Source organism: Panthera tigris, chromosome B1 (genome assembly GCF_018350195.1).
Source record: "Panthera tigris isolate Pti1 chromosome B1, P.tigris_Pti1_mat1.1, whole genome shotgun sequence".
Lineage (NCBI taxonomy): Eukaryota > Metazoa > Chordata > Mammalia > Carnivora > Felidae > Panthera > Panthera tigris.
The window spans coordinates 154,122,064-154,147,216 of NC_056663.1; the positions used below are offsets into that span (position 1 = coordinate 154,122,064).

A 25,153-nucleotide genomic window follows, 5' to 3' on the forward strand; every position below is an offset into this window, starting at 1 on the left:
TATGACAGATAAGAATGAAGAAAAAGATTATAATAAAACAAATTTTTATGACGTTTCTCCAAAGCTACTGAACTCTGAAAAAGCTATAAGGAACCGAGAAAAAGATAGACTGACTCCATTTGAGTTGCATGAATTTCTGTGTAGGTTAGGACAAAACCCCATACAGAGAAAACATTATGGGGGATTTAAGATTTTCCAAAAAAAAAAAAAAAAAAAAGTCACTAGAAAGGGCAATCAAGTTAAACAGGACTTTCTCATTCCTTTATTAAAACCTTTATTATTATTTGGAAACCAATCTTGATTTCATAAAGTAAAGTCACCTCACTGCTTTAAAACCATTATCCTTGATAGTGTTTTACATTATTTAACAACCAGTGTGCTTGGAAGTGTTTAAAAATGATGAATATTTTGGACACGGAGATGAATTCACAGATGCAAAAGAACTGATTGACAAACAGCTGGTCTACGAAAAGAAGCTTCTAGATACAAAGTGGAAGGGCATATTTAGAGAGATGAGAACTAATTCCTACAAATCCAAAAACCTATTAGGTAAAGATATTAAATAAAATCCTTTGTATTCTATGCTCAATATTTTTCTTGAAGGTTTTATTTTTAAGTAATCTCTATACCCAAAGTGGGCTTGAACTCATAACCCCAAGATCAAGAGTTGTATGCTCTACCAACTCAGTCAGGCACCCCTAGGCTCAACATTTCTGTTGAGAAGATATTTAGTTTGATGTCATCACATTGGATAAAACATAATACTAGGAATCTATGTAATATGGGCTTGGTAAGAGCAGAACCATAGGTCAAAGTGAATTTTACTTCTGACTTTATTCAATTTTAATTCTCAAAAAAAAAAAAAGACAGAAAAAGAAAGAAACATGTCAGAGCTATTTCTATTAAATATGAGTAATCTCTCTCTCTCTCTCAAAAATAAATATAATTTTTTTAAGGGAGTGCCTGGGTGACTCAGACGGTTAACATCGACTTCAGTTCAGGTCATGATCTCACAGTTTGTGGTTCTGAGCCCCGCGTCAGGCTCTGTGCTGTGTCTCCTCCTCTCTCTGCCCATCCCCACTCACACTCTGTATGTGTGTCTTTCTCTCTCAAAAATAAACATAAAAAAATTTAAAAAATATGAGTCATATATGTTTAATTATGTACTAACTTTTTGAAGTCTCACACTTACATATCTTAAAAATACACAATAACATAGTCCCAAAATTCAAATATCCAATAAAATTCACAATATCAGAGGACAGAAAGACACATATAAAAATGTTTTATAGTTTTTCACACTTATTAGCCCTACTATTAATTAGTGTTAAAAACTATTAATGTCATTATTCAGTAGCAATAACACAGATGTACATAATTACTCATTAAATATTAAGTATATTTTTGATCTGGTAGTGCTGTTTCCCAACGAGCTCTCCAAAAAGTTGCTCACTCTAACTGGTGGCCAACTACTCCATGCTCTTAACAACTTTACCAACAGTGGAGAGAACCACAGATCCTCTCCCATATTCCTTTTCTGACCAATTTTACTAAGTTCCTTAGAAATGGACAGGGCCAGGCTTTCAAAGGTAAAAACTTCCTTAAAATATCCTTTGAATGCAATGATTAAATCTAACAGTTTTATTAACACGGTTTGCCAGTGATTATTCAGCAAATTTCCTAATTCTCATACAAAATGGGTAATCTCTACTAAGATTGTTTCCATTAACACACACACACACACACACACACACACACACACACTTTTTGAAACTACATCTTAAAGGGGTTAGATGATATGGAATATCATAGAGGAGCTGAAGTACAATGAAAGGAAACAATGGAATAGCCAGACTTGAATTACGCAGATATGTTCATTGTTATATATGTATCATTCTTCTCATCCAGTAATTTCCTTCTGCATGTAAGCAAAGATAAATTCACCACAATAAGAAAGAAAAGTTTTAAAATAGAAACAAATCAACTTAGGTTTAAAAGAGAAAGTAATTTTGCATAACTAGATTATGAAAACCATACAGATAGAAACTACACCAAACCCTAAATATATACTAAAATTTTGGTAGATTCATGCTAAGAATATTCCTTGTATACCTGCTATACTTCAGGTACTAAATAAAACAGAATGTAGATATAAACACTCAGATACACACACACGTGCACACCTCTTATTTTTACACCATTATTCCATTTTCATTTGATTTTCTTAACTAAAGCAATTTCAGGAGAAAGAAAAACGGGATAGTAACTAGGCTTTCTTTTTTCCACTCTCATGAATAAATTTATTGCATTTTAAACAGAATAGGGGTCTTCCAGATAATAACCCTGGGACAATTACCACACAGGCCTATAGACAATAACTTAAGCTAACATTAAATTTTACAAAATTAACATCTTAAAAGTTCTATGAACTGGTAGTTAAATCAGTAAGCAAGCGACCATAGAAAACCTTTAAATAGTAATGCTTACACTATAAGGATACATGTAGTAAACTGGCAATTCTTTGAATTGTCTATAACAAGTTAGGAAAAGTGGTTCAGTTCAGCCATATCTTTGTTCAAATGCTTTTCAAATCTCATTTATACAAGTAGACCTAGTTGCCTACCTTAGAAAGCTATATAAATAACTATTCTGGAAAGCCTAGCCTAATTCCTCTGGAGTCCAATAGTTCTCTAGCTTTATCACTTTATTTACTACACACAATGGAATGAAATAGGCTAGGCAAAAAGAAGAACAATCGCTGAATAGTCTCAATGTTAGAAAAGAAAGTAAAATTTTGTGATCTGGAACAAATAGAATACAGTTAGTAAACACATCAACTAGTTCTAACGAAGAACAGTATAAGCAATTGAGGATATTTTTAGGACATTAGAATGGAGAAGGTTTTTATGCTTAGTTTATTTGCTTGGTTGGTTGATTATACCTCCTTAAGCATGGGAAAATTGTGTAAGTAAAGTCATTATATTTAAAATAATTTAAAAAATAATCTTTCAGTTAGTCAGTGCCAAAAATTGTTGCACGAATGAAGAAGAGACACAATCAATAAAAAAGATTATGTGTTGATTGTATTAGTATTGATTTATAATTTCACTTAAAATGGAATTTGGGAGTGCTGATAGTGCAGGAATTGACAATGTCCGTCTAACCAACACTTTGAAGGGCTGGAAAGTTATATGCAGTTATGATAATATCTTGCTGGAGATCTAGTATTAGCTATTTCGTTGTAAAAAAAGAATCTGTCACTTCAAAAATTGATGCAAAGCACTGGCCTACACTCTTCTCTTTTTTAGGGAAAACTTAGCTGTGTAGGGTTATATAAAAATCATTATAATTTATTAGAAATAAAACTAAATATTCGGGTCTTGACAGCTAAGTATTCCCAGGCTCAAGAGCTCAAGGGTTTGGAGGTCAGGCAAGCATATAGTGAATTAAAAAATATTTTAAGTGGGGCATCTGGGTGTCTCAGTTGGCTAAGCGTCTGACTTTGGCACAGGTCATGGCCTCACAGTTCATGAGTTCAAGCCCCACATCAGACTCTCTGCTAGCTCTCTGCTGGCCCTCTGGCTGTCAGCATGGAGCCCACTTCGGATCCTCTGTCCCCCTCTCTCTCTGCCCTTCCCCTGCTGGTTCTCTCTCTCTCAATAAATAAATAAACTTAAAAAAAAATTCAGTAAAGTTTATAATTCTCAACATGATTTTAATATTTTTTTATTCAATCCCTAAAATAATCCTGAGATAATGTTAGAAAAAGTTACTAGTCTTATGTAACTGATTTAATAGTAGGAACAGGAAGTTCAAATGATTTGCCTGAGAACAAGAAGCAATTTCCTTTGAACGGGAATCATGACTCTAAGTCTCCTGATTTTTAATTCTCGTTCTAAGTTCTCTTCAGATTATAAAGTGGGCAAATTAATTATGATGATAATACCTATTGTGGTATTGTGAGCTAAATGAAACAATGTATGTAGACATTAGAGACATGATATTCATCCCTATTATTATAGGATATGGTGCCCTTTCTGAGAGGGGAAGTCCTCACCCAATCTCCAGCTTTGGAATCTCCATAAACTTGATTACTTATCTTTTTTTTATGTTTATTTATTTATCTTTGCGGGGGGGGGAAGGGGCAGAGAGAGAGAGTCACAGAATGTGAGGCAGGCTCCAGGCTCTGAACTGTCAACACAGAGCCCAATGTGGGGCTTGAACACATGAACTGTGAGACCATGTGGGACACTTAACAAACTGAGCCACCCGGGCACACCTTGATTACTTATTTCTTATAAAATATTTCTCACTAGAACTGCAGATGAATCTCCAGTTCCTATTCTCAGTCAAGCTTATTTACTGAAGATGATAAAGAACCTAAAAATTGTAAGTATGAGGATCCACTCTGGGTATGAGAAGACCACAGGTCTCTTTCTACTTAAAAATTCCACTACAACCCAGAACTAAAACAGAGAGAGTGTTATTAGTACTCTTAAAAATACAAATTTTAGGGGCGCCTGGGTGGCGCAGTCGGTTAAGCGTCTGACTTCAGCCAGGTCACGATCTCGCGGTCTGTGAGTTCGAGCCCCGCGTCAGGCTCTGGGCTGATGGCTCGGAGCCTGGAGCCTGTTTCCGATTCTGTGTCTCCCTCTCTCTCTGCCCCTCCCCCGTTCATGCTCTGTCTCTCTCTGTCCCAAAAATAAATAAAAAACGTTGAAAAAAAAAAAATTTAAAAAAAAAAAAAAAAAAAAAAAAAAATACAAATTTTACTGAAAAAATATACTTTAAAACCACAAAAACCTAGGCTCATTTCATGCTACTTCAACCCTGTCTCTCTCATTTTGCTTAAACAGTTATGTGCCTTCATCTAGAACATATTCCTTGACACTTCAAGGACAAGTTAAAGCTTGTTCTTATGTGTTTCCATAGCATCCTATACCACAATGATAAGACACTTCTCACGAAATTCTGATTTTAGTGATTACTTATCTGTATTACTAATTAGACCATAAGCTTTGCCTCTCACAAAGACAATCATCAACCACTTGAGAAACAAATAAAGGGTAAAGTAAACACATTACAATTTTTAAAATGAGATTAATAAAATCAAGTTTTCAAATATATTTCAACAGACTCCTCTTAGTTACAAAAAGTTCAATGTCCTATTCAATGTTCTAATAAGGGGCCTCTTGATGCAAGAGGAAGGATATATAGCATTGCCCACAGGGTTTTCTTGCCAAAAATGTTTAACCCAAATCTAATTATGAGAAAATAATCAGAAAGATTGAAATTGTGGAACATCCTACAGGACAAATGGCCTGGATTCTATGAAATGTTCTTTTCCTGAAAGAAAAAAACAGGTAGGAAAGCTTCTACATTAAATAAGGTTAAATAGATGTGGCAATTAAAGGCAAAGTGTGATTCTTAATTGGGACCTACATGGAAAATCAAAGGCTATAAAGGACATTATTAGAAGTATTGGAGAAAATTGTAATGGCTTCTGTACTAGAGGGTAGTACTTTATCAATGTTGAATTTCCTGTGTGCATTCATGGAACAGACGAAATGTCTGTGTTCTTAATACATGTATGCTGGAAGACTTAGGAATTAAGTATTATAAGGTCAGTAATTTACTTTTGAAAAATCAAACAATACTGCTAAATATATATGCATACATACACATAAAAGTCAGAGTCAAATGCAGCAAAAATTTAAATGTAAATTCAGAAAAATGGTGTATAAATTTATTGTATATTTTTGGTTTATTGTACCATTCTTTCAACTTTTAAAAAACATTTATTTATTTATTTATTTTGAGAGAGAAAGAGAGAGATAGAGAGAGAGAGAGATAGAGAGAATGAGAATGAGGGAAGGGACAGACAGAGAGGGAGAGAGAGGAAATCCCAAGCAGGCTTCAGGCTCAGCACAGAGCCTGATGCAGGGCTCCATCCCACAAACCATGAGAAAACGACTGGGCTGAGATCAAGAGCCAGACGCTTATCTGACTGAGCCACCCAGGTCCCCTTCAACTTTTTAATAAAAGTTCTATAAAAAGACTAGAGGGAAAAGTGATAGAAGAATTTTTAAAAAGGGCACCTGAGTGGTTCAGTCTGTTAAGTGTCCAATTCTTGATCTTGGCTCAGGTAATGATCCGGGTTCCTGCATTAGAGCCCCGTGTTGGGCTCTGTGCTGATGGCATTCTCTCTCTCCCTCTCTGTCTGCCCCTCCCCCTCTTGTGTTCTTTCTCTCAAAATAAATAAATAAACTTAGAGAAAAAAGAAAGAAGAATTTTTAATGGTTTTTCTTCAAATCCATAATTTCAGCTGTTCTCTCTCTACAAATAGCTAATTTTGGTTTTTTTATTTAAAAAATTTTTTTTAACGTTTATTTATTTTTGAGGAGAGACAGAGCATGAGCGGGGGAGGAGAGAGAAAGAGGGAGACCCAGAATCCGAAACAGGCTCCAGGCTCCGAGCTGTCAGCATGGAGACAGATGTGGGGCTCGAACTCACGGACCTTGAGATCATGACCCGAGCGGAAGTCGGACGCTTAAATGACTGAGCCACCCAGGCGCCCCAATAAATAGCTAATTTTGGATGTACCTGCTCCTTTCACAAACTTAAGAAGTTTGACACTGGCCAGTTGCCAATTCCTCTTCTCAAACGCATATGCAAAAAAGTATCCTCCTTGCTATCACCAGATAGGTTACCTTTCTTCTTTTCCTCCCTATCCTGTACAGAGATAGAGGGAAGAATCCATAAAACTTTCCTCTTCTAATAATTTCCCCCTTTTAGAGCAACTTCATCAGAAGTCACACGAAAAAGACTGTAGGCAATTGGTGATCCAGTGTAGTTTAGAGGGAAGTGACAGGGAGACAGCACTCTTCGTTCCTTATTTATGCAAAGGAGCATTAGAGTTGAGATCATGTGGTACTCTGGGAGCCATGGTGGTGACAAGAAAATTCTCCCTTCACACTCACTCATATTTTGAAACATCTCCCTTGCCTACTGCTCACAGTGATATGAAATCGTAAATATTCTCTCTGACCTAGGAAATTAAAAGATGTGTGTTTGCAAGTGTCTGGTACAGAGGGAGGGGTGTAGGTCACTGAGGAAGGTGGTGCTGTCGTTCTTTCATTAACTAAAAGGGATGTGTTGCTTCTTGGACAAATTAACTTAGACAAATTAATGCCTAGACAAAAATGTAATGAGTTCTAGAAAATCACAAATTGGTACAGACTTAGTTCTAGGTATGTTGGACTTCAGACTAAATATAGTAACTGATTTCAAGGAACTTAAAATTCAGAGGAGCTAAAAGAGACACAGAGATAAGCTATCTCGCAAAGTATATATTCCTCAGTGTAAAAACTAACCCACACTTTAAGGAAGTATATATAACATTTAAGGTCTGGGTATGGCTGAAGTTTCGTATGTATTTCAAACTTGTAGATATAAGCCATTTAATATATGACTTATATAACATATGCTCAAAACTCTCCTGCAGCTTTCCATTGTACTTTGAGTAAAACCTGCACCCAAATTCATTCTGAGGTCCTATAAAACCTTCCATTCTAGACCCTTTGGCTTTTTCCACTAACACACTTTCTCTCTTACTCTTTCCACTCCCACTACACTGTTCTTCTTGAAGTTCCCCAAACACATCAGAATCACCCTTGGTTCAGGATATTGTTCTTGTCCCATGTACCTGGAACAGTGTTTCCCCAGATGATCTGCATGGCTGACTCTTTCATTTCTCTCTGCCCTTAATACCACACTAGTGTATAGTGAGACAGGTAGACAATAAAACAGCATACTAGCCAAGAAATAATTTCAAATTTTAATAAACCTATGAAGGAAATACATCATTATAAAATGGTTCACTGTGAAAATCCAAGAATAATTCTTGGTTCCAAAAAGGTTGTCAATTTTTTAATATCAAGTTACTATTCAAGATAAGTAATATAACAAAGTCTTATATGTTTGGCCATTTTCTTTTTTGTGGAATATCCCGTATTTGGAAGGTATTCAACCTGTCAGCTTCTAGTTTTTTTTTCTTTAAATAAACACATAGTTTAAAGTACTATATGCCAATTATGATTTTTAATCTCTACCTCCCCCTCAGTCCCATCACCCTATATTGAGTGGTAAAATTAAAAAAAATAAAACAATTTATATGGTAAAATTTAAAAAATGAGCATAAAAATTTGGTAATAGAAGTATATAACCTTAAATATCATAAACTAAGCATTTTATTTTTCACTAATAAAATCATTGCTTAAATTCAAAACAATTTTTATTTTGGCATTTAAAGAATAAATAAAAATACTGTTTTTAAAAAAATAAGTACTTTCCTTCAGGAGCAACCATTGAAACTTGCAACATAAAACTATCTATTTTCTTCGAGCCTAGTAAAAGTTTAACTATAAAATATTTGACACACAGAATCTATGATATGACACTAAAGTTTTCTAAATTGTCACTATTTTGAATCACTACCAAATAAAGAAATAAATGCAATGATTTCAAACAGCAAAATCAATGCTTATACTTGGACTAGAGTGAAGTTGGGGTGGGGACAATACACAAAACCCAGAAAAAGAAAGAGATGCAAACATCAAACTAAGGAAAGTAAAGACTTAAAAATAATAAAAATCAATATTGAGTTGAACTGACAGGAAAAAGTTTTTTTTTAATTTTTTGTTATTCTTTATTTTCAACATTTATATATTTTTGAGAGAGAGAGCCTCCCCCAAGTGGGGAAGGGGCAGAGAGAGAGGGAGACAGAAGATCCAAAGCAGGCTCTGCACAGACAGCAGCAAGCTCCATGTGAGCTCCAACCATGAGACTGTGACCTGAGCTGAAGTTGACACTCAACCAACTGAGCCACCCAGGTGCCCCGGGTTTTTTTTTTTTTTTTTTTTTTTTTTAATCTCTCAAAGAATTACAATGTGAGTCGAGGAAGGAGCTAGAGGTGATATAAATGGTCAACCTTATTTTAAAGCATTTATTACAATCTTATTAGAGTAAATAGACAATAGATAATAGAAGCAAACTCACAAATAATTAACCAGCAAGATTGCCACCCTATGGTAGAAGCAGCTCCTTCCTTTTTTAACCTGCCTCAATTGACCCAGCTATTGTTGAAGAAACCACAGACCCCCAAATAGCATCACTTAGGCTAAATCACCAAACTGGGGCTTAATACCTAACCCCAATTCCAATTTCAACCTACCCTAAGAAATGTAACTCTTAGCCAGTCAGGAATTTTCTGGTTAGTACCCATGAGGTAATCTCTCACATAGGCCCTCTACCACCCCCATCCCCCATCCCCCAAAGGTGAGGTCATTACACCTAAATAGATCCATGCCCTTCCCCCAAGGGAAGGTGACCTTGCCTGAAACAGTCCTTTACTTTATTTTGCTAATAGCTTCCGTGTCCTCTCCTCTCCTATAAAAGCCTTGTATTTTGTACAAATCATCAGGTTTCCTCTCTACTTGTTAGATGGGACACTACCTGATTCATGAATCGCTTATTAAGGCCAATTAGATCTTCAGACTTAGTTGACTGTTTCTTCTTTAAAAATACAAAATCGGGGTGCCTGGGTGGCTCGGTCAGTTAAGCGTCCAACTCTTGATTTTGGCTAAGATCATTATCTCACAGCTGTGAGATCTAGCCCCTTGGTGGTGAGATCGAGTCCCTTGTAGGGCTCCAATTTGGGTGAGCTGGGCATGGAGGCTCCTTAACACTCTCTCTCACTCTCTCACTTTGACTCTCCCCCACTCTCTCAAGAAAAAAAATAATATGAAATCTCTCTTACCACCCCATTCAAAAATCAATGTTAGCCCTTCTTTCCCTTGATAAATTACGACTTGATAAACTACAAAGTGTAGGTCAGGGAACTGTTTTGCCTTATTTATTCCTCAGAGTATTTGGTGGGGGGGTGGGTAGGGTAATCTGAAATTTTAAATAGTGTGGACAGGGTGAGCCTCTTTAAAAGGTGACAGTGAAATAGAGGCTTAAAGGAGTTGAGGAAGTTGGCTATGTGGCTGTTTGGGGGGTAAGAGGAGGGGGCGGACTTTCAGGTCTAACTAATAATACCTGATGTGTTTGTGGAAAGCAAGGAGGTCTGTGAAGCCAAGTGAGCAAGAGGCAGAGTAATAGGAAAAAAGGTCAAGAGATGCTCAAGAGGCCAGAATTTGGGATTTGCTCTTATTGAGATAAGGAGTCATTCAAATTCAACCAAAGATATGAAGTACATGATTTGCATTTTGAAGGGATTACAGAACTGATTTTTGAGAATGAATCAGACAAGAGTGAGGTCTGACTCACATTTTAAGAGTACCCCTCTGGCAACTATACTGAGAATAAATTTAAGAGGGGGCATAGAGGGAAGCAGGGAGACCAATGAAGGGCCTATAACTAGAATCAGAAGGATAGATGACAGTGGCTGGAATCTAGGTGGTAGTGATAAAGATGCTGAGAATCTGTCAGATCCTGGATCTTGCAGGATATGCTCATAGGGTGGGTGTGCGGTATGAACGAAGGAAAGAAACAAATCAAGGATGGTGCATGGCTTAGGGCTTGAACACCAGGAAGGGCAGAACTACACAGAAGTGTAGCTCTAGAATGGAGACACTTATTAGAAGCCTAAGTGGATATAATAAGTCAGCAGCTGAATCTAGGAGTCTGGAGTTAAAAAATGGAGATAGAAGTCTGGGAATCATACGATGTTTAGAGCCATATGAGCATATGAGATCATCTAGGGACAAAGAACAGATAATGCCTATTCTAGATCTAAGATTACACTTGGGCCAGAGAAGCAATGAGAGGTCACAGAGATGAGGAGGGACCAGCAAAGGAATCTAAGAAGGACCAGCCACTGAGGAAGGAAAGAAACAAGAGGGAGGGGTATACCCAAGGTAAAGTGAAGAAAGTGTTGCAAGAATGCGGTCAGTGCAAATTCTCCTCACGTTGCCTTACTAAATGCATCCTATTCATCCTTAAGAACAGAATCATTTTTTGATAAACCTTTTCTGAGCAGCCCTGCCTTAATAAATGACCTTCCTCTGCATTATGAAATCACAGTGGAAATCTCATTTACAATACTTATCAAAATTATGACTGCACCTTCACTTCTCTTCCCTTGCCTACTTCCCTCTCCCCATCAAAAATGTGAGTTTCTTGACGGCCAGAAGCTTCCGTGGAATGCTGGAGCAAAAATTATCTCTGGCAGATGGGAAAGAGGAACTTACAATTACTGGGAGCTTCCCGTGTAGCAGCCAACATGTCAATACCTTTACTTAAGTGTTCAAAATGTTGATTTAAAAAAAAGTTCCATATAAACAGCAAAGATAACATAGATGATAGGTAAGGGCAGCATGTATGGTGCACATGTGGAGTCTGGAAGGAACTGGGGTACCCATGCATCAGGGTACCACAGCTTAAGGGCAACTGCTATGAGATTACTCAATTCCTCTTGCTCTCTTCCCAAGCTCATCAAACAAAACTACCCAATGTAATTTCGTTTCCTTCATATATTTTCCTGTGGAGTTAGAAAGTGATGGACAAGCAAACAACAAATATCTATTCCAACTGGCTGCTGTATTTCTCACTCTGCACAGATAAATTAGTGTTCTATTTTAGAAATTAGTCTAATGTAAGTTCGGTTAGTGTATTTCTTTGGGACTTGTCGTGTTGTTCAAACTGCTTGTTTTCTGTTTTTCAAGTGCCAAAAGCATGCTGTGAGATCAAAATGACGCTGACTGGCAATCATGAGACTATGGTACTGAAAACCAAGACATCTAGGGTGTCTGACTAACAGCTAAGGGAAAATATTTTGCATTTATATTATCTCTTGTTGACCTACAATAATTGTCATCGTCCGAATTCTTGCATAATGGATTGAGGAGATGTTGATATACAAAACCTTGAACAAAAAATGATATTTTTTTTATTGTTTCAAATAAGATCCATTTTGTGTTTGAATTTATTCCCTAAATGGAAAAATAGAATCCCAGAGCCACACTCACACATTTCAGGTTTAAATCTAACATTTGTTGGTATAGCCAGTCTTGCTAAACTAGATCAATTTGTGACACTCTGAGAAAATAGCGCATGTAGTCCTTTCAAGATCAAAATTTCAACTGCGCCGACACAGCTAAGGTAATTTACTTTCAAGATGCTAACAGGGTTTGGATTGGGTCTCCTTCTGGGATATCCATACTATCTCTAAATTCAACAGTGTCAAAGAATATTTTGGATGAAATCATTTGGAAAAATGACATCAAGTAGATAAAACCTTTGCCACAGTTTTTATCTTTGAAAACATGTTGGAGAGTAATCCTTCCTCTCTTTTTATTGACATCAGGGAGATGAGAAGAGAAACTGTAAGTATATACTTTCTTGGTACTAACCCATCAATCTCTATAACCAAGCTAATAAACTCTTTGTATTTTTATGTCCTAAGTATATCTGAAATTAAATCCTCTTCATGTCTCCTATGGCAGCCAACATCATGCCGGGAGGAGACTGATACAGCCAACTTAGCTATGTTTTTGACTTTGGAAACTACCTATCACCTGGATTTTTCCTTAGAATAGGGTTTTCTCGAATGGACAAAACCCACTACATTATATTAGAATTTGCTAAGCCCTTTGCATTGCCAGGCATTTTTTATTGTGCTAATGGCTGTTTTCCCGAGTCATTTTGGCATATTTAATCCTATGCATAGCTTGTTAGTTTCCAACCTACCACAGATCCTGGGGGTCCTAGTTTGTTTTGTTCATGAGATCTCATTTATTCATACAAAGTAAGAGCAGATGAGACTAAGGGGAATTTTATAAGCACAATTTTATTTTATAATTGAACTTCAATTTTATAAACTATGTTGATAATAGAACAAAAAAAGGCTTCTTTGAATCATCCAGGAGGATATGGGTTGAACCATAGAGAGTTTCTGAATAGAATTACTAGAAAAGTGGAAAATCTTTGAGTAAGACTGGTCTGTGGAGTTAGGGCTTTTTACAATGGTATCCTGACCATATGCTTAGACATCTTTATTTTATGGTATGTATCTTACCTTAACTTCCACATGTGCCATCAGTACTGCAAAATTGGTTAAGTGGTTACAAGAGCATGTAGTATGTGTCTTATTTGTTGTTAGGAGCCGACAGCCTTGTGTTGACCAGTAACCTGTCATTGTGCGCTTGGAATAGCTCCAAAATGAACAGTTAGGGTTGAAATTCTCCTCGGACTGCTACAGGGAAAAAAAAATCAATAAAGCCAATAACTACTTTATGATCACGTAAATTAGATAGGCATTTTTCTTTACATTTAACACAAGTTCATCCTCTGTTCCAACTTTTATGGAGATGTATACCAGTGTTTTTTGGGTTTTTTTTGTTTTTTTTCTTTTTTTTAATATATGAAATTTATTGTCACATTGGTTTCCATACAACACCCAGTGCTCATCCCAAAAGATGCCCTCTTCAATACCCATCACCCACCCTCCCCTTCCTCCCACCCCCCCATTAACCCTCAGTTTGTTCTCAGTTTTTAAGAGTCTCTTATGCTTTGGCTCTCTCCCACTCTAACCTCTTTTTTTTTTCCTTCCCCTCCCCCAAGGGTTTCTGTTAAGTTTCTCAGGATCCACATAAGAGTGAAAACATATGTATACCAGTGTTTTTAAAGTAAGTGAGCCTCATCAAGCCTAAGCAAATTTGAATATATGTTGTTTATTTCCTCTGAGTAGAGGTAAGTTTACTTTTTAAAAAATTAATATTGGTGGAATACTAGTATCAATGTCTCAGAATGCCTTCAACTAATTTCAAAGTAGTGTACATTATAAAGAATTTAAACAATCAACTTCTGAAAACATGGTCTTCAGAAATCTTTGTTCAATTTACAATATAATCTTTCTACATACATAAAAATATACCTATGTACAAAGACATAATTACTTGTAACATCATATATGAAGTCACGTCCAATTCCACTAAATGTATTGCTAGCTCTTTTTAATTATGGAGACACATTTATAAATCCATCTACAAATATTTTTACCAAAAGCATTTATACGTTAAGGAATTACTATCCTCCTTCATTTCTGAAAAAAAAAATCACCACTATCATTTTATACATAATGAATTGCTTACCTGTTGAATAATAAGAAAAAAATTGAGGGAAAATTAATATACTTCATGTTCATGCTGTAACAAATACAAATAATGCATACAGCTAAATTTAACATGCCATTTTCTTACCTTGATATGTTTAACAGTGAACACCACAGGATCAGCTAAATAAACTTTATTGCTGAACTCTTTGTTTATTGCTGCTGTAATAACAGGGGAATTGACAATAACAGAATGATTGGTGGACATAGCTTCTGTTCCCAACTTCATGCTGGCATTCTCCGTGGACAAATAAGGACCCAAGTTGTTATACAGGACAAAGGCCACTCTAATTTCTCCTGAAAAAAATGTAAATGTGAATTATAAGTTGGGAAGAAACTCTGATTATTTCGTACATCCCATTTAATTTAGATAGTGCTAATTACATGATAATCAAATCCACACAGTACTTATTTACAACAAAATTAAACATTCATTTTAACTATAGTGCCAAGTCATTCATGAGAAAAGAAATGTCAAATGATGCTGAAAAAAATTACATTTTGGTATTTCAAAAGATGAATGCCAATCCCTACCTCACTCCATACTCAAAACTTAAAGACAGATTATAGACCTCAACATAAAAATGATGAAGTCTCTGGAACAAAATGTAGGATCTTTGTGATCTTGGAGTAGGCAAGGATGACTTGGATAGACCCAAAAATATTAACCATAAAAGAAAAAAAGTGGTAAACTGTACTTTGTGAAATTTAAAAATGTGTCTATCAAAATATAGTATTAACAATAATATATATGAAACTCATGACTCTATAGCATTTCTGCTGATCAACAAATAAAGAATAAATAACACATGAAAGTGGCAAAAGACATAAACATATATGTTAGAAAAATCACGAAACATTATCAACATCATTAATAATTATTGAAATAAAAATTAAGGAGCACATTTAGATACCATTTGATACCACTGGAATTTTTAAAATCAAAATGACTGATCACACTAATATTTATAAAGACGTAGAACAACTGGAGCTCCTGGCCACTGCTGAGGCAAACGGAAAATGCTTCAACTATTTGGAAAATGTCGCTTTCTTACAAAGTCAAACATCTACCCCTTCTAGATACGTGAAAACATATATCGGCAAAGAAAAAAAAACTTGCGTAAGATTGTTAATAGCATTCTTATTCATAATACTCCCCCAATGGAAATAACACAAAAATATATCAATAGACAAATAAATGATGGAATATTAATATAATGCATTATACTATGCATCAATAAAGAATGACTGATAGAGCAAAGAACAAACTACTATTAGAGTATGATGACAGAATCCCCGAAATATTACGTTCAGTTAAAGAATACAGACAGAAAAGAGTACATTCTATCTGATGCCAGTTGTATAAAGTCTAAGAACAGGCAAAATCTGTCTATAGAGACAAGAGTGAGAAGAGAGTAGTTTAATCAGATGGGGAGAACGGGTAAGAAGACTGGAAAGGAGTAATAATTTCTAGGTAATAGAAGAGATTTGTACCTTATTTTATGTAATATTACAGAAGAAATACAATTATCAAATTCATCAAGCTGCATACTTAAGCTATGTGCATTTTATTGTATGTAAATTTTATCTCAATTGCAATAAAACAAACAAACAAGAATTCAAAATCCTTATCTGTCTTAAAATTCAATTACCATGTTCTTTCAAGGTCACTTTCTCCATACATCCTTCCACCTTAACTTTTCCCTTATGACTATTTCTTTCCATGCAACCTTCTGTAAAATGAACCTTCTTTTAACATATTTTTTATCATATCATTTTCTTTTTTTTTTAATGTTTATTTTTGAGAGAGAGTGTGCATGCAAACAAGGGACAAGCATGCAACAGAGAGAGAGGAAGAGAGAGAATCCCCAGCAGGCTCTGTGCTGTCAGCGCAGAGCCTGATGTGGGGCTTGATATCATGAACACTGAGATCATGATCTGCGCTGAAATCAAGAGTTCAATGCTTAACTGACTGAGCCACCCAGGTACCCCCATATGGATTTGTTTCTTAAAATAAATCAATCCCTATGTCTTCCTTCCAGTATGAATTCATATCGGTTCACCAAGTGCCAGGCACTATCCTGACTACTGTGGTTACTAAGATGAGGGTATCTCCATCCTTATCCCTGAATCTTAGAGTCAAGTGAGAATAAAAACAAATAAATTTTAATATATTTCTTTTGAGGAAGGAGAAGGCTGTGCAACATCTACACTGTGCTCCCATGTTTGGAAAATTCTCTACTATTAGGGATTTATAGACACAAAATGGATGTATATCTGTTTTCCCAGCCTGTCTTGCAAAGAGGTTACCCTGGGCAACTCAGCTAGATGCCTTCCATCAGATGCACTAGTCTCTGACTTTGGATGAGGAGCTGGTGACACAAGGAAGCAGGAGTGGAGCAGCACACAGCCTTCACTTGTGCTTCACCTGTGGCAGCAGTGACATCTCACAGCAATGATTCTGTGTGATGATCCAGACTGCTGTCAGCCTCCTTGCTCTTGTATGTTTTCTGGGCCTGATTCTCTAGCATTCTCTGATTCCATGAAATATCTATTATCCTTTCAGTAATTCAGCAAAGAGATTATGATAAGAGCTCCATAAATAAAAGGGGAATTCTTAAACTTCCAACCCATATCTGTTAACCCAGTATTTAGCAAACAACAGTAATTCATTAAATACTTCCGGTCTGTTATAACACAGCATTAAATTTTAGTTTTCTCTAGATCCAAAACAAAAATACTAAATTTTGCAAGGCTATACTTAAGAACATCTATGTATTTTTCTTGTTGACAGTAACAACTTTTATTTTAACTGGTATATAACTGGCTGATAATTCCTATCAATTTCCACCTGTGGGCCAGTGTCATATGCACATTTGTCTTGTTTTACCAATGCATTTGGTCACATATAATTGTTACAGATTCTCCACTCCAAAATTAGTGCTTAAATGTGACCTAAAACATGCAAACACACACACACACACACACACACACACACACACACTCACACGCACACATTACTTTAGTAAATAAATGAGCACAAAACATAATATGACTAATATAGTCATATTTTTAAAAAATTTGTTTAATGTTTATTTATTATTGAGAAACACAGACACAGCATGAGCATGGGAAGAGCAGAGAGAAGGCGAGACACAGAATCTAAAGCAGGCTCCAGGCTCTAAGCTGTCAGCGCAGAGCTGGACACAGGACTTGAACTCACAAATCGCTAGATCATGACCTGACCCGAAGTCAGACACTTAACTGACTGAGCCACCCAGGTATCCCCTGATATAGTCATATTTTAATTGTCATTAGCTCACACACTTACTTGATAAATTCTTAGAAGTTTATCCATGTGCCAGGCACTAGGGTTACATCAGTGAACAGGTAAGAAAAGGTCCCTGTTCTCATGGAGCTTACTGTCTAGAGGGCAAGTCAGATGATAGATGGGCAACTTAAAAAGAATAATAATAAAGTTTCATATAATAGTAAGTGAATAACTGCTATGAATAGTAAGTGAATACTATGAATAGTAAGTGAATAACTGCTATGAAGACGTATTGGTACAAAATGGTTAATAGGAAAAGAGCAATTATGAAAAAGTAATGCCAAAATGCCCAAATGATAACTGGATAAAAAAGATGTGGTATGTATGTATGTATGTATGTATGTATGTGTATATTACCCAGCTATAATTTGATGGAATATTATCCAGCCATCAAAAAGAATGAAATCTTGCCATTTGCAATGACATGGATGGAGCTTGAATGTATTATGCCAAGCAAAATAAGTCAGAGAAAGACAAATACCATATGATTTCACTCACATGTGGAAATTAAAAAATAAAACAGGGGAGCCTGGGTGGCTCAGTCAGTTAAGCATCTAGTGTCAGCTCAGGTCATGATCTCTGAGCTCTCAGCTCAGGCCTGGAGCCTGGAACCTGCTACAGATTCTGTGTCTCCCTTTCTCTCTGCCCCTCTCCCACTCGCACTCTGTCTCTCTCTCCCTCAAGAATAAATAAACATTAAAAAATAATAAAATAAAAAATAAAAAGGAAACAGATAAACATAAGGGAGAGAAAAAACGAGAGAGAGTAAGCAAGGGAAACAAATCGTAAGAGACTCTTAATGATAGAAAACAAACTGAGGGTTGATGGAGGGAGGTGGGGGGGGATGTGCTAGGTGGGTGATGGGTTTTAAGGAGGGCGCCACTTGTTATGATGAGCACTGGGTGTTATATGTAAGCAATGAACCACTGAATTCTACTCTTGAAACCAATATTTCACTGTATGTTAACTAACTAGAATTTGAATTAAAATTTGAAAAAAAATTAAATTTTAAAAAAGGAAAGAGTGGTAGACCTTCAGGGAGACAGAGAAAAACTTCCCTTCCTAAAGAGGCAAGATTTATACTGAGCAGTAAATGATAGAGAAGCTTCTAAATAAAAAAATGTATAAATTGCATTCTAGGAAGAAAATCAAAATGCAAAAATCATACACAGAAATACTCTTGGTATTCAAAAAACAGAAGCACGACTAGACAAGAGAATCCTTGTGCACTGTTGGTGGGGATATAAATTGGTGCAGCCATTATGGAAAACACTATGGAAGCCCCCTCCCCACGCCCCCTGCCAATGAAAAATAGATCTAGCATATGATTCAGTAATTACACTTCTGGGCTTTTATCTGAAGGAAACAAAAACACTAACTCAAAAAGATCTCTGGACTCCACATTCATTGCAGCATTATTTATAAGAGCTAAGACATGTAAACAACCTAAGTGTCCATTGATGAATGAATGGGTAAAGAAAATGAAATATTATTCAGCCATTAAAAAGAATGAAATCTTGTCATTTGTGATAACATGGATGGACCTTGAGGGCATTATGCTAAGTGAAATATGTCAGATAGGGAAAGACAAATACTGTATGATCTCACATATAGGTGGAATCTTAAAAATAACAAAACAAACAAAGTAAATTCATAGAAACAGAGAACAGACTGGTGGTTGCCACAGGCAGGGGGTTGGTGGGTAGGCAAAATGGGTGAAAAAGGTCAAAAAGTACAAACTTCCAGTTATAAAATAAATGTCGTCATGGGGATATAATATATAGCATTGTGACCACGGTGAATAATACTGTATTTTATATTTTGAAAGTAGCTAAGAGGGTAAATCTTAGAAGTTCTCATCACAAGAAAAAATGTTATAACTATATGTGATGATAAATATACTTATTAAACTATACTTATTGTTGTGATAGTTTCACACTATATACAAATATAGAATCATTGTATTGTATACCTGAAACTAATATAAAGTTATATGTCACTTATATCTCAATTAAAAAAAAGAATCAAGAATAGACTGGATCATAGACAGCATGTGAAAAACAGACATAAAATGGGGCAGATGAGGCAGGAAAAAGGGGATGAGCCCATGGTGTCCTAGTGAAATTATCTGATTTCATTCTGAGTGTAACTGGAAGAGAACTGGTCAGATTTACATTTCAGGAAGATCCCTTTGTCAACAGGATATCCTATTGGGGGGTGGAAAGAGTGGAGGGAGGGAAACCAGTTAGAAAGCTAATGTAGAAATATGACTTTGCTCCACAGAAAATCTGATTGCTGCCTCAAAATTCACATAGTCAGATTAGAATAGAACAATTTATATGCTTAGTCTTATAACATTTCCAACACTTAAAAAATAATTGTGTTCAGCTGACAATAGCCATATTTTGTTTTTCTTGGTATTCTTCTTTTTTTTTTTTTTTTTAATCCCTCACCCGACACTATGAAACACCAGCTCTGAGTTGGTTGCTACAACCTGAGGCTATCTTCCCATTATCACCTAATAGGTCAGAGGATCTCACTTAGTTTGTAAAAAGAATGGTTTTTAGGGGTGCCTGGGTGGCTCAGTCGGTTAAGCGATGGAGTTTTGGTTTCTGCTCAGGTCATGATCTCAGAGTTTTGTGGGTTTGAGCCCCATGATGGGCTCTGCACTGACAGTGTGGAGGAGACTGCTTGGGACTCTCTCTCTCCCTCCCTTTCAGCCCTTCGCACACTCACACTGTCTCTGTCTCTCTCAAAATAAATCAATAAACTTAAAAAAAAAAGAAAATGAATGTTTTTAAAAATTTAATAGTAGTGAAAAGAATGATTTAAAAATGTAATACTAGTGACACTTGAGACATATTTTCTCTGGATTTATTTTATATTTAAATTTTTTTTCACAGTTTAGTTCTCAATGAGTTTAATTCTAATTACATTCAGTGAATTTACTCTAGAAATTACTCTAGCATTAAACCGACCTACATTTACCATTTCCTTTTCCTGAGGTCATCTTTTTTTTTTAAGTTTGTTTGTTTGTTTGTTTAGTTAGAGTGAGCGGGGGAGGGGCAGAGAGAGGGAGACAGAAGATCTGAAATAGGCTCTGCGCTGATAGACTGTGAGATCATGAACTGGAGCCAAAGTTGGAGGCTCAACTGACTCAGCCACCCAGGCACCCCCAAGGTCATCTTCTCACAGTTAAATTTTCTGTATGTGTTGCAAAGAAAAATCAGAAACACTTTCAAAAATAAGTGAATAAGGAAAAAAAGACATATAATTTTAAAATTGGAATTAAAATTTCCATTAAAAATTTTATAAACTAAATCTGTCAACTCGGGGGGAGTTACTCCCTTGAAGAAAAAAGTCAGATATCTGGATTTTGCTGGTCATTAATTCTCCTCACTTTCAAGTGTCTGACATTTTACTCCAACTGAAAAGGAACAGAACAATTTCCAAATCTGACTGAGAATTTTGTGGACACGTACATTGCAGTGTTGCTGGTGCAGAAGATAAGAGGAGAAAGACAATAGTTGAATGAGAGGAGAGCTTTTGGATAGCAGATATAAACTCCCAAGCCAAGAAACAAGGCATTGATGATAAGTTCAATTTCATCATGCTTAACAAACAAACGCTAACCTACCGTTTCGACCATTTTGTTTTAGAGTATTTGCGGAAAGCTGGATAGTGCTTCCATGACCCATGTTTTCTGGAAATTTTAGGTCTTCTAAGTTTCCTTCTGTGCTCAGCCTTGCAACTTCCAATTCTGTTAATGGAAAGAGTTATCAGTCTTCACTGAGAAATGCATCAAAGCTAAGATGATTTCCTAAATCACTAAAATATTTCTGAAATCAAAACACTGGAATTAATGTTCTATTAATTTATAGTAGTCAAAATTTATAGTACTTCAATGTTTCATTTAGAAAGTATTTCTTTAGTATTTTAAAGTAAAGCAAACCAAGCTATTAAAATCAGGTAAATAAGAATACAAATGTATCAATTATAAAGCCTAAAATTTAAAATTCAAGCTCAAATCCTTATACTTTGTCATTTACATTAAGTTTATTTTCAAAATGTATCTTTATCTTGTGAATTAAGTAAAAATCTTTTTATAATCTAGAGCTGCACTATGATATCAAAATTGATGTGTCTTTAAATCTAATAAGCTTGAAACAGCTTTATCAAATCTTCTGAAATAAAACTGTCAGCTACATCCTTATGCACAGTAAAAATAGATTTACACTCCTTATGAGCCAATAACACAATTACAAAAAATGGTTTTATCACCTTCACTTAAATGACTGATTATAGTATATAATTCAGAGACATTCTTATTATAACTGAAGTGACCCATAAGCACTGTATTAGGAGGATAAAAACTTTAAATAGCACAAATACATGCATAGATACATTCAGACATACAAAGCAAAGGACCTCACTGTGATTGATCTCAGGTTAATATATCCAATATTGGAATGTCCTAAGGAGGATAACATACCTGATTATGAGGACCCTTTTAAGCCAATGGCAGGTGATATCCTTCCAATTATAGAAAAAAATCACTGATCTCCACTGAAATAAAAATCACTCATAATATCTGGGCTACCACAGAATTTTTTTTCTTTTCTCTCTTCTGCTGTACAAGGGTCTCTGGCCCTTCTGTATAACAAAGGCCACTTACGAATATTGTCTGTGTTCTCCCTGACAATGTCAGTCTTCAAAAGGTTATCAGCCAGCACAAAAGCGCTTTCCTCCACAGTGTCAAGCAACATGGTGGCTGCACGTAGTTGATCACTTGTAGTCAGGTCTCTCCATGCATTTGAGGCTTGTGGCTGGAGGAGGTTGTTAACTGTCTCGACCATTGCCTACAAGAGGATGAACAGAATGACAGAGGTCTCTAGTGAACTCACAGAGCTGTCAGAAATCCAGGTGTACATGTTGCTCAGCAAGCAAGGATCAGCGGTGTGCATGAGTTCAGTATTGTCCCAGCCTCCCCTGTGACATGCTGCAGCAGAAGCATTCATTATTTTTTTTTCTGTTAAAACCCTAGCTGAGACTGCAAGGCAAGAGAAAAATCAGCTTTTGTTTTGAAGGACAACAAATAGATCTGTGCTTGCTTCTTAGAATCAATAGCAAAGGCTTCAATAAGACTATAATCACATAATTAAATTATTTGGCTGGGGAACTGTTGGCAAGTAATTGAAACCAACACTTTTATCATATTACCCACAGAAAAAAAAAGATTTTTTTTCTATACATCACCATAAAACTACATGCTGAATACAACAGATGAAAGGGATGACTATAGACAGGACAATATAAGAATTAGTTGCCTATAGGTTGAGGACTCACTGAGCAAAGAAATTTTTTTCTTAACCAGCTGGTAAAATGTCAGAATGGGAAAAAAATATATCAAAGCATACATACTCCCAGGGGCTTTGGATATGTTATGTGTGAAGAAAAACCTTCTTCATGCTGTTTACTGTTAGGGAGGGGAGTAAACAGTTGGAAATTGCTACCTGTAGCCCTTAGGTGTTTTCCTTTTAAAAAAACCAGCAGTAGGTACCCACAGAGATAAAGCACCAGAGTTCTCATTGCTTCATCCAAAAGAATCATCTCCCTAGTTACAATTTATATATTTCCCGTGGTTAGCTTTATGCTCTAGGTTACAAAGGAAAAAAAAAAAAAAAAGTTCTCCCAATAAGGTCTTCCTAAGGTTTCATTCAAACGGAGAATTGCAAAATAGAAAAATATAAAACCTGCAGTTTTAAAGTGATCATCCCTGATCCCGTTGATTATGAAATATGTATCTAATCGTGAAATAAACTTGAATAAACGGCCAACACAGGCACTTTCTACAGAGCGCATGGGTGTTTTAAAACAAGACTCACGTTACTGACACGCTGGAAGAAGGATTAGGAGAGATTGAAGAAATATCCATTACACAGCAGTGTTTTCTTCTGGCTGGTGTTTTCATAGTAACCAAGTAACAACTGTTAAAAATTCAGCTTCATAATGAAACACCTTGGCTGCCAATTAACACCAGCTTCAAAAACTAATTTGCCTTTTGATAAGAGTTGTTTTTTCTTGATATTTTTCCCCCGCGATTCCAAGTTCTGGCCAAAAAGCAACATCACTGGACGTTTATTTAAAATAGTCCCACTCGCAACTTGAATATTTTGCATCATTTAAAACAAAAAAACTAGCAAAAGAACACCAAAAAAATCTCTCATGAGTTTAATGACTGGGCATTTTGACATAGTTCTGTCATTTAGTTTTGTCATGTGTTCTGAGTTTAAAGCATGACCTAGAAGTCAGACAAAAGCATTTCCGATCACAACAAAACGATCTGCTTTTCAGGACGTCCTCCATAGGGATAATGCCAACAGGATATGCCAAAAAGGAGGTGCCACATAGGAAATAAATGAACAAAAAAAGTTTAGGTATCTTCAGAAGCCAGAGAACCTCGATCTCTCAAGTGCAAAGCAGTATTCTTTCTGTGATTAGATTATCCTTTGAACTCATTGGAAATGCTCTGAAAACCCCACATGCAACAGAAAGTATGCCGCTCTTTAAGGAGCAGCCATTTTAACATTATTTAACAATCTTACACTGATTAATTTAAACCTTACCTCGGAAAATTTTACTAGGGATAAATGCAGTATTTCTGCTCCACCCTTTATTGTTTATTTTTTTTTAATTTCAAAAAATGCAAAAGAAGGAAAAAAGACAATAAAAACAAGAAAAACAAACAACTGTAGTCAACTCTGAAAATGTTCTAAAGGCTACCCATTTACAACAGACTGCTTTAGGTAAAATACCATGTTTGAATGGGTAACAAACCAAAGGTACCCCTTACTAATTTATCTTCGTTTTGCACCCAAAAAATGTATGTAGTGCAGTATTTTTTATAGTTACAAATTTTAAGTACCATTGCAACTTCCCAAATAAGTTATAATCTTTAAGGAAGCTTTCTATTACAGCCCAAATGATTTCCAAGTTTATTGTAGAAGTGGGAGACATAGCATATAGTCCTAAAACCTGGATGGGTTAAGACACAAATCTAATATTTATTCATTCTTCTTTAAAAAGCATCTATTGTGACTGCTTAAATGTAAATTTAAGGAAATGGCAACACAAGGATTGGGAGACAGAATCCTGTAGTGGTAAAACTGGAGTATGGGATTTGGAACCACATCTCCTGAGTTTGTACCTGGACTGTGCCACTTACTAGCTGTGTGATGTTGAGCAAGTTACTTAACTTGTCTGTACCTCATCTGTAAATTAGAGATGATGATATAACCATTTTATATTGCTTGGGAATATAAATGTATTTATGTTGCCTGGCTCATAACACGTGCTTAAGGTGTAATCTTACATTGACTTTCATTGGATATCCAAATCCAGTTTGGGAGGAGGGGGGTGTTCACTGAATGAAGCACATGTCCTATCTGATAATTATAAAATATCCGTTCTGAAGTGAGATCTGTAAGGAATAACTTCTACAATGCAATCTTCATAAACTGTTTCACTACTTAACTGCTGTAAGACTATGCCACCTTAAGCTGTGAAGAATAGGAGAGTACAGGAACATGTGTATTAAATAATTCATAATGTGTACTTTAGAGGTTTGAAAAAACAGTCCTGTTTTCTGC

General features: G+C 35.8%; 1 protein-coding gene across 3 annotated transcripts in view; it reads right to left on the reverse strand.

Moving 5' to 3' along the window:
• Positions 1-25,153, reverse strand: part of ADGRL3 (adhesion G protein-coupled receptor L3) — a 687,513-nt gene that overhangs the window by 100,536 nt on the left and 561,824 nt on the right. For all 3 annotated transcript variants that reach the window (XM_042984449.1, XM_042984448.1, XM_042984447.1), the window contains 4 exons: positions 22,180-22,363; positions 21,142-21,264; positions 14,262-14,470; positions 13,079-13,255 (listed from right to left, as the gene is read on the reverse strand). In XM_042984449.1, the coding sequence (XP_042840383.1) occupies positions 13,079-13,255; positions 14,262-14,470; positions 21,142-21,264; positions 22,180-22,363 (693 nt within the window). The remainder of the gene's footprint in view (positions 1-13,078; positions 13,256-14,261; positions 14,471-21,141; positions 21,265-22,179; positions 22,364-25,153) is intronic.